The sequence below is a fragment of the Coregonus clupeaformis genome, unplaced genomic scaffold (genome assembly GCF_020615455.1).
Source record: "Coregonus clupeaformis isolate EN_2021a unplaced genomic scaffold, ASM2061545v1 scaf1095, whole genome shotgun sequence".
In the NCBI taxonomy this organism is placed as follows: domain Eukaryota; kingdom Metazoa; phylum Chordata; class Actinopteri; order Salmoniformes; family Salmonidae; genus Coregonus; species Coregonus clupeaformis.
The window spans coordinates 48,975-62,500 of NW_025534549.1; the positions used below are offsets into that span (position 1 = coordinate 48,975).

The 13,526-nt window shown below is 47.2% G+C and overlaps 1 protein-coding gene across 1 annotated transcript in view; it reads right to left on the minus strand.

Moving 5' to 3' along the window:
- LOC121559660 (nectin-1-like) overlaps positions 1-13,526 on the minus strand; it is a gene marked incomplete at its 3' end in the record, with an annotated part of 34,681 nt that overhangs the window by 16,146 nt on the left and 5,009 nt on the right. Inside the window, exon 5 of the mRNA XM_045217527.1 lies at positions 9,441-9,558. Coding sequence (XP_045073462.1) covers positions 9,441-9,558 — 118 coding nt within the window. The remainder of the gene's footprint in view (positions 1-9,440; positions 9,559-13,526) is intronic.

Below are 13,526 nucleotides of genomic sequence, written 5' to 3' on the forward strand. Positions count from 1 at the left end.
GGACCTAACCATACCTGTTTGCTTCCCACAGGTTGCACCTCATTCCCAGCATAAGGCGCTAGTAGATTCAGGCGCAGCTGGGAATTTTATAGATCGGCGATTTTGTACAGAGTTAGGGATTCCCCTCCTTCCTGTCAGTAATCCTTTCCCTGTACATGCTCTAGATAGCCGTCCGTTGGGATCGGGGTTGATTAGGGAGGTCAAAGCTCCACTTAGGATGGGGACGCAGGAGGGTCATGAGGAGACTATTCAGCTATATCTTATAGACCCTCCTGCGTATCCGGTGGTGCTGGGGCTTCCCTGGTTGATTACTCATAATCCCTCTATTTCGTGGCAACAGAGGGCTCTCAAGGAGTGGTCTGTCCAGTGTGTAGGGGCGATGTCTGGGGCGTTTCCGTGAGGGGCGACCTCGGTGGAAAGTCCAAACCAACTGCCCGCATTGCACATTCCCCCCGAGTATGAGGATTTAGCACTTGTGTTTAGTAAGGCGAAGGCGACGCAATTGCCACCACATAGACAGGGGGATTGTGCGATAGACCTCCAGGTAGGAGCTGCGCTTCTGCGGAGCCATGTGTATCCTCTGTCTCAAGAGGAGAAGAGAGCTATGGAGACTTACATAGCCGAGTCTCTGAGACAGGGATACATACGGCCCTCCACTTCCCCTGCGTCCTCGAGTTTCTTTTTTGTGAAGAAAAAGGATGGAGGTTTGCGCCCGTGTATTGATTACCGCAGTCTCAATCAGATTACTGTGAAATACAGTTATCCACTCCCTCTGATTGCGACTATGACGGAGTCTTTACACGGGGCGCGGTTCTTCACAAAATTGGATCTCAGGAGCGCATACAACTTGGTGCGTATTAGGGAGGGAGACGAATGGAAGACAGCATTTAGTACCACCTCGGGTCATTACGAGTATCTCGTCATGCCATACGGGTTAATGAATGCTCCTTCAGTCTTCCAATCCTTCGTTGATGAGATCTTCCGGGATATGCAGGGGCAGGGAGTGGTCGTGTACATTGACGACATTCTAGTGTATTCTTCTACCCGAGCCGAGCCTGTAGCCCTGGTGCGCCGAGTATTGAGGAGATTGTTGGAGCATGATCTGTATGTCAAGGCAGAGAAATGTCTGTTTTTCCAGGAGTCTGTCTCCTTTTTGGGTTATCAGTTGTCTGCGTCAGGGGTAAAGATGGAGGTTGACCGTGTGTCGGCCGTGCGTAATTGGCAAACTCCAACTACTGTTAAAGAGGTGCAGCTGTTCTTGGGCTTTGCAAATTACTACAGGAGGTTTATCCGGGGTTTTGGACAGGTGGCAACTCCCATAACGTCTCTACTAAAGGGAGGTCCGGTGCGCTTGCAGTGGTCTGCTGAGACGGATAGGGCTTTTGGGAGACTGAAGGACCTGTTTACCTCGGCGCCGGTGCTGGCGCATCCGGATCCCGCGCTACCATTCCAGGTCGAGGTAGACGCGTCTGAAGCCGGTATAGGGGCCGTGCTCTCGCAACGGTCTGGCACGCCCCTGAAACTCCGCCCCTGTGCTTTTTACTCTAAAAAGCTCAGTCCGGCGGAGCGAAATTATGACGTGGGGACAGGGAGCTGCTAGCCGTGGTCCAGGCCCTAAAGGTGTGGAGGCATTGGCTTGAGGGGGCTCAGCACCCTTTCCTCATTTTGACTGACCACCGAAACCTGGAGTACATCCGGGCAGCTAGGAGACTGAACCCTCGCCAGGCTAGGTGGAACATGTTTCTGACCCGGTTCGTTTTTAAGATCACGTACATCCCTGGGTCCCAGAACGGTAAGGCAGATGCCCTGTCCCGGCGGTATGACACGGAGGAGAGGTCCGTTGAGCCCACGCCCATACTCCCGCCGTCTTGCCTGGTGGCACCGGTGGTGTGGGAGGTCGATTCCGAAATCGAGCGGGCGTTACGTACCGATCCTAGCCCTCCGCAGTGTCCTGTGGGTCGGACGTACGTGCCGCTCGAGGTTCGGGATCGACTTATATATTGGGCTCACACGTCACCCTCCTCTGGACATCCAGGGATTGGCCGGACGGTGCACTGCCTTAGCACTAAGTACTGGTGGCCAACGTTAGCCAGGGATGTGAGGGTTTATGTTTCCTCCTGTTCGGTGTGTGCCCAGTGTAAGGCACCCAGACACCTGCCCCGGGGTAAGCTACAACCCCTGCCCGTTCCACAACGATCCTGGTCTCACCTTTCGGTGGATTTCGTTACTGACCTTCCCCTCTCCCAGGGAAATACCACCATCCTGGTCGTTGTGGATCGGTTCTCGAAGGCCTGTCGTCTCCTTCCCATGCCGGGTCTCCCCACTGCCCTACAGACCGCTGAGGCACTATTCACTCACGTCTTCCGGCATTACGGGGTACCCGAGGATATAGTGTCTGATCGAGGCCCCCAGTTTACCTCTCGAGTCTGGAGAGCGTTCATGGAGCGCTTGGGGGTCTCGGTGAGCCTTACCTCGGGGTACCACCCGGAGAGTAATGGGCAGGTTGAACGGGTAAACCAGGATGTGGGTAGGTTTCTGAGGTCGTATTGCCAGGGCCGGCCGGAGGAGTGGGCGAGGTACGTTCCCTGGGCTGAAATGGCCCAGAACTCCCTTCGCCACTCCTCCACCAGACTCACTCCTTTCCAATGTGTATTAGGGTACCAGCCGGCTCTGGCACCTTGGCATCAGAGCCAGATCGAGGCCCCTACGGTGGATGAGTGGGTGCGGCGCTCGGAGGAGACGTGGAACGCTGCTCACGTACATCTGCAGCGGGCCATCCGTCGACACAAGGCGAGCGCCGATCTCCACCGCAGTGAGGGACCGGTGTACGCACCGGGAGATCGAGTCTGGCTCTCGACCAGAAACCTGCCCCTCCGCCTGCCCTGCCGGAAGCTGGGTCGGCGGTTTGTGGGGCCTTTTAAAGTCCTGAGGAGGTTGAACGAGGTGTGTTACAGATTACAACTTCCTATTGAGTATAAGAATATTAACCCCTCGTTCCATGTGTCTCTCCTCAGGCCGGTGGTAGCTGGTCCACTCCAGGACTGTGAGATAGCAGAGACTCCTCCGCTCCCGCTGGACATCAAGGGGGCTCCGGCGTACACAGTTCGGTCCATCCTGGATTCGAGACGCCGGATGGGGGGTCTCCAATATCTTGTGGAGTGGGAGGGGTACGGTCCGGAGGAGTGGTGCTGGGTGCCGAGGAGAGATATCTTAGACCCGTCTCTTCTGACTGAGTTCCATCGTGGTCATCCCACGCGCCCTGCTCCGCGTCCTCCTGGTCGTCCCCGAGGCCGGGGTCGGCGCACGGCTGGAGCCGCGCGTCAAGGGGGGGGTACTGTCACGGTTTCTGCCGAGGCTGCTCCTTCTCCTTGTTCGGGCAGGCTTCGGCGGTCGTCGTCCCCGGAGTACTAGCTGCCACCGTTCGTTGTTTCTGTGTGTGTTTGGTTTGGTCTGTCTTGGTACACCTGTTGCTCATTATGTCTTGATTATGTGTCCTTTAAGTTCTCGTTGTTTCTGTCTTGTGGTTGTGTGTAGTTGTTCTATGTCAGCAGGTGTTGCCATTCCGTTCGTGCTCTAATGTTATAGAGAGTTCCGCACTGTTGTGCGTTTGTTGATTTTGTACGCTGTCTGCGTTATTTTCCTTGTTCTTCCGGCTCTGTTTGTAGCCGTTCATTTTGTGGACTTTATTAAAGTATTTTTGGACTTGCATCTGCATCCTGCATTTGATTCCACACCACACCTACGCCCGGCCTTGACACTCCTGAACAGCTAATCATGGCTACCCGGACTATTTGCACTGCCCCCCCACCCCATCCTTTTACGCTGCTGCTACTCTGTTAATTATTTATGCATAGTCACTTTAACTCTGCCAACATGTACATATTACTTCAACTACCTCAACTAGCAGGTGCCCCCGCACATTGACTCTGCACCGGTAACCCCCCTGTATATATAGCTTCCCTACTGTTATTTTATTTTACTGCTGCTCTTTTTTTCTCAACACTTTTTTTGTTGTTGTTTTATTTTTACTTTTTTGTTAAAAATAAATGCACTGTTGGTTAAGGGCTGTAAGTAAGCATTTCACTGTAATGTCTGCACCTGTTGTATTCGGCGCATGTGGCCAATACAATTTTATTTGATTTTATTTTATTTGATTTCATTCCTGTACTATTTGTAACTACCCTGGTAGGTTGATTGATAACCTGAACCAGGTTGCAGGCACTAGTTACAGTTTGAAACTTTCTTCTGAGTGGGCAGCCTGATGAAAGCCAGTCAATATTTAAATCACCCAGAAAATATACCTCTCTATTGATATCATGTACATTATCAAGCATTTCACACATGTTTCCAGATACTGACTGTTAGCACTTTTTGGTCTATAGCAGCTTCCCACCAGAATGGGCTTTATGTGGGGCAGATGAACCTGTAGCCATATTACTTCAACTGTATTTAACATGAGATCCTCTCTATGCTTTACAGGAACGTGGTTCTGAATATAAACACCCACACCTCCACCTTTGGCATTTCTGTCTTTTCTGAAGATCTTATAACCATGTATTACTACCACTGTATCATCAAAGGTATAATCTTTCAGAGATTGTCAGAATATGAATGTCATTTGTTATTAGCAAATTATTGATTTCATGAACCTTGTTTCTTAAGCAAGATATGTTAACGTGTGCTATTTTTTAACACTTTTCTGGGATGCTTGATTGTTTTTCTTGCTTTACTGGGAAGCTTAGCAGAGGTAGACGTTCAGGTTATTTTTATTAGTGCAGGGTGAGCTGCACACAGTGGACTTCCTACTAGGGCACACCAACTCAGTACTAACAGTATTACTCTGGTTCATAGGCATATTATTACTGCATACAATAGCTGTAGGATCAGCAGAGGCATTCAGGGCAGTAAGAAGGACATAAATTAGGTTACGTACATTGTCTCTTCCAACGCCCCTCGGATAATGTACATTTGCTGAAGCTGTGAATGGCGTGGATCCCATCCTCCTTATAATACGAGCTTTGTTTCCAGAAGGTATCAAAATTGTCAATAAATGTTACACCAACAAAGCTCAGCCTTCAACACCATAGTACTCATCATTAAGCTTGGGCCCTGGGTCTGAACCCCGCCCTTTGTAACTGGGTACTGGACTTCCTGACAGGCAGCCCCCAGGTGGTGAAGGTAGGAAACAACACCTCCACTTCGCTGATACTCAACACAGGAGCCCCACAAGGGTGCGTGCTCAGCCCCCTCCTGTACTCCCTGTTCACCCATGACTGTGTGGCCACGCAAGCCTCCAACTCAATCATCAAGTTTGCAGACGACACAACAATAGTAAGCCTGATTACCAACAATGACGAGACAGCCTACAGGGAGGAGGTGAGGGCCTTGGCGGAGTGGTGCCAGGAAAATAACCTCTCTATCAATGTCAACAAAACGAAGGAGCTGGTTGTGGACTTCAGGAAACAGCAGATGGAGTACGCCCCATCCACATCAACGGGGCCACAGTGGAGAAGGTGAAAATCTTCAAGTTCCTCTGCATTCACATCACTGAGTACCACTCTTCATGTTTTCAAGCATAGTGGTGGCTGCATCATGTTATGGGTATACTTGTAATCGTTAAGGACTGGGGAGTTTTTCAGGATAAAAAAGAAATAATAATGGAGCTAAGCACAGGCAAAATCCTAAAACCTGGTTCATTCTGCTTTCAAACAACCAATTTAACAGAGCTTGAAGAATTTTTAAAAGAATAATGGGCAAATATTGCACAATCCAGGTGTGGAAAGCTCTTAGAGAATTACCCAGACAGACTCTCAGCTGTAATCGCTGCCAAAGGTGCTTATACAGAGTATTGAATCAGGGGTGTGAATACATTTCTAAAAACATGTTTAGACTTTGTCATTATGGGGTATTGTGTTTAGATGTGTGAGATAAATAATCAATTTAATCCATTTTGAATTCAGGCTGTAACACAACAAATGTGTAATAAGTCAAGGGGTATGAATACTTTCTGAAGGCACTGTAGCGGATGATTTGCCAGAGGTGTAACTGCATTGTCAAATCGGTGAGCAGCTGCTCTTGATCACTGTCATGAAGGCACCCTGTCCCACTCCTGTTAGAAGTTCAGAACGAGAAAATGTAGGTTGTATGGAAATAATTACGCTCAAACAGAAAATCATTCAACAAAGTAATGAGGATTTCTATCAGCCTAATCGAGGTGTAGATTACATCTCACATTCCAGTGTTGGAACTTGTAAACAAGGCTGCATGGGATTTCTCTTAATGCGACACCATGCAGCCAATGGCAATGCCCACTTTAGCTCCATATAATGCCAGGAGCCGCTTGTGAATTTGACAGCTCTAACACAGTTCCACCCCCGACACTGTCAAAACAACCACTATGCGGATATCGGCTAAAGCAAATCTTTTTTTTTGGTGCAGTGGGAGTGTCAAACTGTTTTGCACAGCTTTGAAATGTCAATGTGTTACATAAAGCTTTTGAGTGTCAAACTGTTTAATAAAACATTGTGATATCAATATGTGAAATAAAGCTTTGGAATGTCAAACTGTTTAATAAAACATTGTAATATCAATATGTGAAATAAAGCTTTGGAATGTCAAACTGTTTAATAAAACATTGTAATATCAACTCCTGAGTGGTGCAGTGGTCTAAGGCACTGCATCGCAGTGCTAACTGTGCCACTAGAGATCCTGGTTCGAATCCAGGCTCTGTCGCAGCCGGCCGCGACCGGGAGACTCATGGGCGGCGCACAATTGGCCCAGTGTCGTCTAGGGTAGGGGAGGGAATGGCCGGCAGGGATGTAGCTCAGTTGATAGAGCATGGCGTTTGCAACGCCAGGGTTGTGGGTTCGATTCCCACAGTGGGCCAGCATAAAAAAAATATATGTATTTACTAACTGTAATTCGCTCTGGATAAGAGCGTCTGCTAAATGACTAAAATGTAATATGTGAAATAAAGCTTTGGAATGTCAAACTGTTTAATAAAACATTGTAATATCAATATGTGAAATAAAGCTTTGGAATGTCAAACTGTTTCATAAAGCTATGGATTGTAAACTTTCATAAATCTTTGTAGTTTCAAACTGTTTCATAAAACTTTGTAGTTTCAAACTGTTTCATAAAACTTTGGAGTGTCAAACTGTTTCATAAAGCTTCAGTGTTAAACTATTGCATAAAGCTTTTCCCTGTCTGAGTCTGTAATACCAACAAGTTTCAGGCAGACCACCATAGTCCCTGTGCCCAAGAACACTAAGGTAACCTGCCTAAATGACCACCGACCTGTAGCACTCACGTCTGTAGCCATGAAGTGCTTTGAAAGGCTGGTCATGGCTCACATCAACACCATTATCCCAGAAACCCTAGACCCACTCCAATTTGCATACTGCCCCAACAGATCCACAGATGATGAAATCTCTATTGCGATTCACACTGCCCTTTCACACCTGGACAAAAGGAACATCTATGTGAGAATGCTATTCATTGACTACAGCTCAGTGTTCAACATAGTGCCCTCAAAGCTCATCACTAAGCTAAGGACCCTGGGACTAAACACCTCCCTCTGCAACTGGATTCTGGACTTCCTGACGGGCCGCCCTCAGGTGGTAAGGGTAGGTAACAACACATCCGCCATACTGATCCTCAACACGGGGGCCCCTCAGGAGTGCGTGCTCAGTCCCTTCCTGTACTCTCTGTTCACTCATGACTGCATGGCCAGGCACGACTCCAACACCATCATTAACTTTGCTGATGACACAACAGTGGTAGGCCTGATCACCGACAACGACGAGACAGCCTATAGGGAGGAGGTCAGAGACCTGGCCGTGTGGTGCCAGGACCACAACCTCTCCCTCAAAGTGATCAAGACAAAGGAGATGATTGTGGACTACAGGAAAAAGAAGAGGACCGAGCACGCCCTCATTCTCATCGACGGGGCTGTAGTGGAGCAGGTTGAGAGCTTCAAGTTCCTTGATGTCCACATCACCAACAAACTATCAACGTCCAATCACACAAAGACAGTTGTGAAGAGGGCATGACAACACCTATTCCCCCTAAGGAGACTGAAAAGATTTGGCATGGGTCCTCAGATCCTCAAAAAGTTCTACAGCTGCACCATCAAGAGCATCCTGACTGGTTGCATCACCGCCTGGTATGGCAACTGCTCGGCCTTTGACCGCAAGGCACTACAGACGGTAGTGTGTACGGCCCAGTACAACACTTGGGCCAAGCTTCCTGCCATCCATGACCTCTATACCAGGCGGTGTCAGAGGAAGGCCCTAAAAATTGTCAAAGACTCCAGCCACCCTAGTCATAGACTGTTCTCTCTGCTACCGCACGGTCCCGGAGCGCCAAGTCTAGGTCCAAGAGGCTTCTAAACAGCTTCTACCCCCAAGCCATAAGACTCCTGAACATCTAATCAAATGGCTACCCAGACTATTTGCATTGCCCCCCCCCCCCTTCTTTTACGCTGCTGCTACTCTCTGTTTATTATCTATGCATAGTCACTTTAATAACTCTACCTACATGTACATATTACCTAAATTACCTCGACTAACCAGTGCCCCGCACATTGACTCGGTACCGGTACCCCCTGTATATAGCTGTATATAGCCTGTATATTGACTCTGTACCGGTACCCCCTGTATATAGCCTGTATATTGACTCTGTACCGGTACCCCCTGTATATAGCCTGTATATTGGACTCTGTACCGGTACCCCCTGTATATAGCCTGTATATTGACTCTGTACCGGTACCCCCTGTATATAGCTGTATATAGCCTGTATATTGACTCTGTACCGGTACCCCCTGTATATAGCCTGTATATTGACTCTGTACCGGTACCCCCTGTATATAGCCTGTATATTGGACTCTGTACCGGTACCCCCTGTATATAGCCTGTATATTGACTCTGTACCGGTACCCCCTGTATATAGCTGTATATAGCCTGTATATTGACTCTGTACCGGTACCCCCTGTATATAGCTGTATATAGCCTCGCTATTCTTAAATTATTTGCTACTTTTATTTCTTATTTTTTTTAGGTATTCTTTCTTAAAACTGCATTGTTGGTGAAGGGCTTGTATGTAAGCATTTCACTGTAAGGTCTACACCTGTTGTATTCGGCGCATGTGACATTTGATTGATTGATTGATATCAAACTGTTTCATGAATCTTTAGAGTGTCAAAGTGTGCAGGTCAATCACATCTCCTGTCTTATGCCTCCTGAATAGTACACGGTTCATAACATCGGAGTATCTCTGGGTACTGGGTATCGTGTGAGGAGTACACCTAGCGACACTGCCTTGGTTGAATGAGTCAATCGCTAACCCTAACCCTTTCCTTACCTATTCCACAGATGTTTCCATCTATTTGAAATGTTACTCTGAGAGAGCTGTTTACACAATAACACACGGTGGCGTCCCACCTGATGGTTCCTGGAGGCTTCCCATTGGCCGAGAGGCAGGTGGCGACCAGCGTCTTCAGATTGGATGACCGAGCTACCAGCGTGGGTGTCGACAAACTCATCTGGGTCAAAGGTCGAGCTGGACAAATAACAACACAAGAAAATCACAACTGCGAATCACAGCACAGCAACATATCTGCTAGACACATCATTTGAGTTGCAGGAAATGTAGTGTACAGGGATATCACATGACATAATATACAGGCCGGGATTCAATCATTATACAATCCTCAGGCCAGGATTCAATCCCATCGTTGGCTGTACACAATGTGGCTTTTAAAGTCCATTTTCAATAGCGGAGGTGCATAAAGATGGCAATCCCCATTTAACACACATCTCTAATGTTGGTCAATTCACCATATTGTACATTGCTCTCCATTATTCTTTTTGTTGTATGTTCATTAGCACATGATCCCAATTTCATCTTCAAGACTCAGTAGATAAACAATGACATCATATCTGAATTCTGCCATCTTTAAGCACATTCACCATTGAGCCAACATACTATAAGCAGCATTGACCGTGAATGCAGTCTCTGTGAACGCGGAAAAATTGGCCTATATTCAATCAGATTGAGCGTTAACCCGTGTTGGCCTACATCCGCATAGTGGATGTTTTGGCGGTTTTAGAAGTGTAACTGTGGTATGAATGGACAAATAGGTTAGATGCTGCTGTTGTGTGTCACAAACCACTCCCTTCCATATTATCCCTATAGAGGGACTATAGACCACTCCCTATAGAGGGACTATAGACCACTCCCTATAGAGGGACTATAGACCACTCCCTATAGAGGGACTATAGACCACTCCCTATAGAGGGACTATAGACCACTCCCTTCCATATTATCCCTATAGAGGGACTATAGACCACTCCCTTCCATATTATCCCTATAGAGGGACTATAGACCACTCCCTATAGAGGGACTATAGACCACTCCCTTCCATATTATCCCTATAGAGGGACTATAGACCACTCCCTTCCATATTATCCCTATAGAGGGACTATAGACCACTCCCTATAGAGGGACTATAGACCACTCCCTTCCATATTATCCCTATAGAGGGACTATAGACCACTCCCTATAGAGGACTATAGACCACTCCCTATAGAGGGACTATAGACCACTCCCTTCCATATTATCCCTATAGAGGGACTATAGACCACTCCCTATAGAGGGACTATAGACCACTCCCTTCCATATTATCCCTATAGAGGGACTATAGACCACTCCCTATAGAGGGACTATAGACCACTCCCTATAGAGGGACTATAGACCACTCCCTATAGAGGGACTATAGACCACTCCCTTCCATATTATCCCTATAGAGGGACTATAGACCACTCCCTTCCATATTATCCCTATAGAGGGACTATAGACCACTCCCTTCCATATTATCCCTATAGAGGGACTATAGACCACTCCCTATAGAGGGACTATAGACCACTCCCTTCCATATTATCCCTATAGAGGGACTATAGACCACTCCCTATAGAGGGACTATAGACCACTCCCTTCCATATTATCCCTATAGAGGACTATAGACCACTCCCCTATAGAGGGACTATAGACCACTCCCTTCCATATTATCCCTATAGAGGGACTATAGACCACTCCCTTCCATATTATCTCTATAGAGGGACTATAGACCACTCCCTATAGAGGGACTATAGACCACTCCCTTCCATATTATCCCTATAGAGGGACTATAGACCACTCCCTATAGAGGGACTATAGACCACTCCCTTCCATATTATCCCTATAGAGGGACTATAGACCACTCCCTTCCATATTATCCCTATAGAGGGACTATAGACCACTCCCTATAGAGGGACTATAGACCACTCCCTATAGAGGGACTATAGACCACTCCCTATAGAGGGACTATAGACCACTCCCTATAGAGGGACTATAGACCACTCCCTATAGAGGGACTATAGACCACTCCCTTCCATATTATCTCTATAGAGGGACTATAGACCACTCCCTATAGAGGGACTATAGACCACTCCCTATAGAGGGACTATAGACCACTCCCTATAGAGGGACTATAGACCACTCCCTATAGAGGGACTATAGACCACTCCCTATAGAGGGACTATAGACCACTCCCTATAGAGGGACTATAGACCACTCCCTTCCATATTATCTCTATAGAGGGACTATAGACCACTCCCTATAGAGGGACTATAGACCACTCCCTTCCATATTATCCCTATAGAGGGACTATAGACCACTCCCTATAGAGGGACTATAGACCACTCCCTATAGAGGGACTATAGACCACTCCCTTCCATATTATCCCTATAGAGGGACTATAGACCACTCCCTATAGAGGGACTATAGACCACTCCCTTCCATATTATCCCTATAGAGGGACTATAGACCACTCCCTATAGAGGGACTATAGACCACTCCCTATAGAGGGACTATAGACCACTCCCTTCCATATTATCCCTATAGAGGGACTATAGACCACTCCCTTCCATATTATCCCTATAGAGGGACTATAGACCACTCCCTTCCATATTATCCCTATAGAGGGACTATAGACCACTCCCTATAGAGGGACTATAGACCACTCCCTTCCATATTATCCCTATAGAGGGACTATAGACCACTCCCTATAGAGGGACTATAGACCACTCCCTTCCATATTATCCCTATAGAGGGACTATAGACCACTCCCTATAGAGGGACTATAGACCACTCCCTTCCATATTATCCCTATAGAGGGACTATAGACCACTCCCTTCCATATTATCTCTATAGAGGGACTATAGACCACTCCCTATAGAGGGACTATAGACCACTCCCTTCCATATTATCCCTATAGAGGGACTATAGACCACTCCCTATAGAGGGACTATAGACCACTCCCTTCCATATTATCCCTATAGAGGGACTATAGACCACTCCCTTCCATATTATCCCTATAGAGGGACTATAGACCACTCCCTATAGAGGGACTATAGACCACTCCCTATAGAGGGACTATAGACCACTCCCTATAGAGGGACTATAGACCACTCCCTATAGAGGGACTATAGACCACTCCCTATAGAGGGACTATAGACCACTCCCTTCCATATTATCCCTATAGAGGGACTATAGACCACTCCCTATAGAGGGACTATAGACCACTCCCTTCCATATTATCCCTATAGAGGGACTATAGACCACTCCCTATAGAGGGACTATAGACCACTCCCTTCCATATTATCCCTATAGAGGGACTATAGACCACTCCCTATAGAGGGACTATAGACCACTCCCTTCCATATTATCCCTATAGAGGGACTATAGACCACTCCCTATAGAGGGACTATAGACCACTCCCTATAGAGGGACTATAGACCACTCCCTTCCATATTATCCCTATAGAGGGACTATAGACCACTCCCTATAGAGGGACTATAGACCACTCCCTTCCATATTATCCCTATAGAGGGACTATAGACCACTCCCTATAGAGGGACTATAGACCACTCCCTTCCATATTATCCCTATAGAGGGACTATAGACCACTCCCTTCCATATTATCCCTATAGAGGGACTATAGACCACTCCCTTCCATATTATCCCTATAGAGGGACTATAGACCACTCCCTATAGAGGGACTATAGACCACTCCCTTCCATATTATCCCTATAGCGGGACTATAGACCACTCCCTTCCATATTATCCCTATAGAGGGACTATAGACCACTCCCTTCCATATTATCCCTATAGAGGGACTATAGACCACTCCCTATAGAGGGACTATAGACCACTCCCTATAGAGGGACTATAGACCACTCCCTTCCATATTATCCCTATAGAGGGACTATAGACCACTCCCTATAGAGGGACTATAGACCACTCCCTATAGAGGGACTATAGACCACTCCCTATAGAGGGACTATAGACCACTCCCTTCCATATTATCCCTATAGAGGGACTATAGACCACTCCCTATAGAGGGACTATAGACCACTCCCTTCCATATTATCCCTATAGAGGGACTATAGACCACTCCCTTCCATATTATCCCTATAGAGGGACTATAG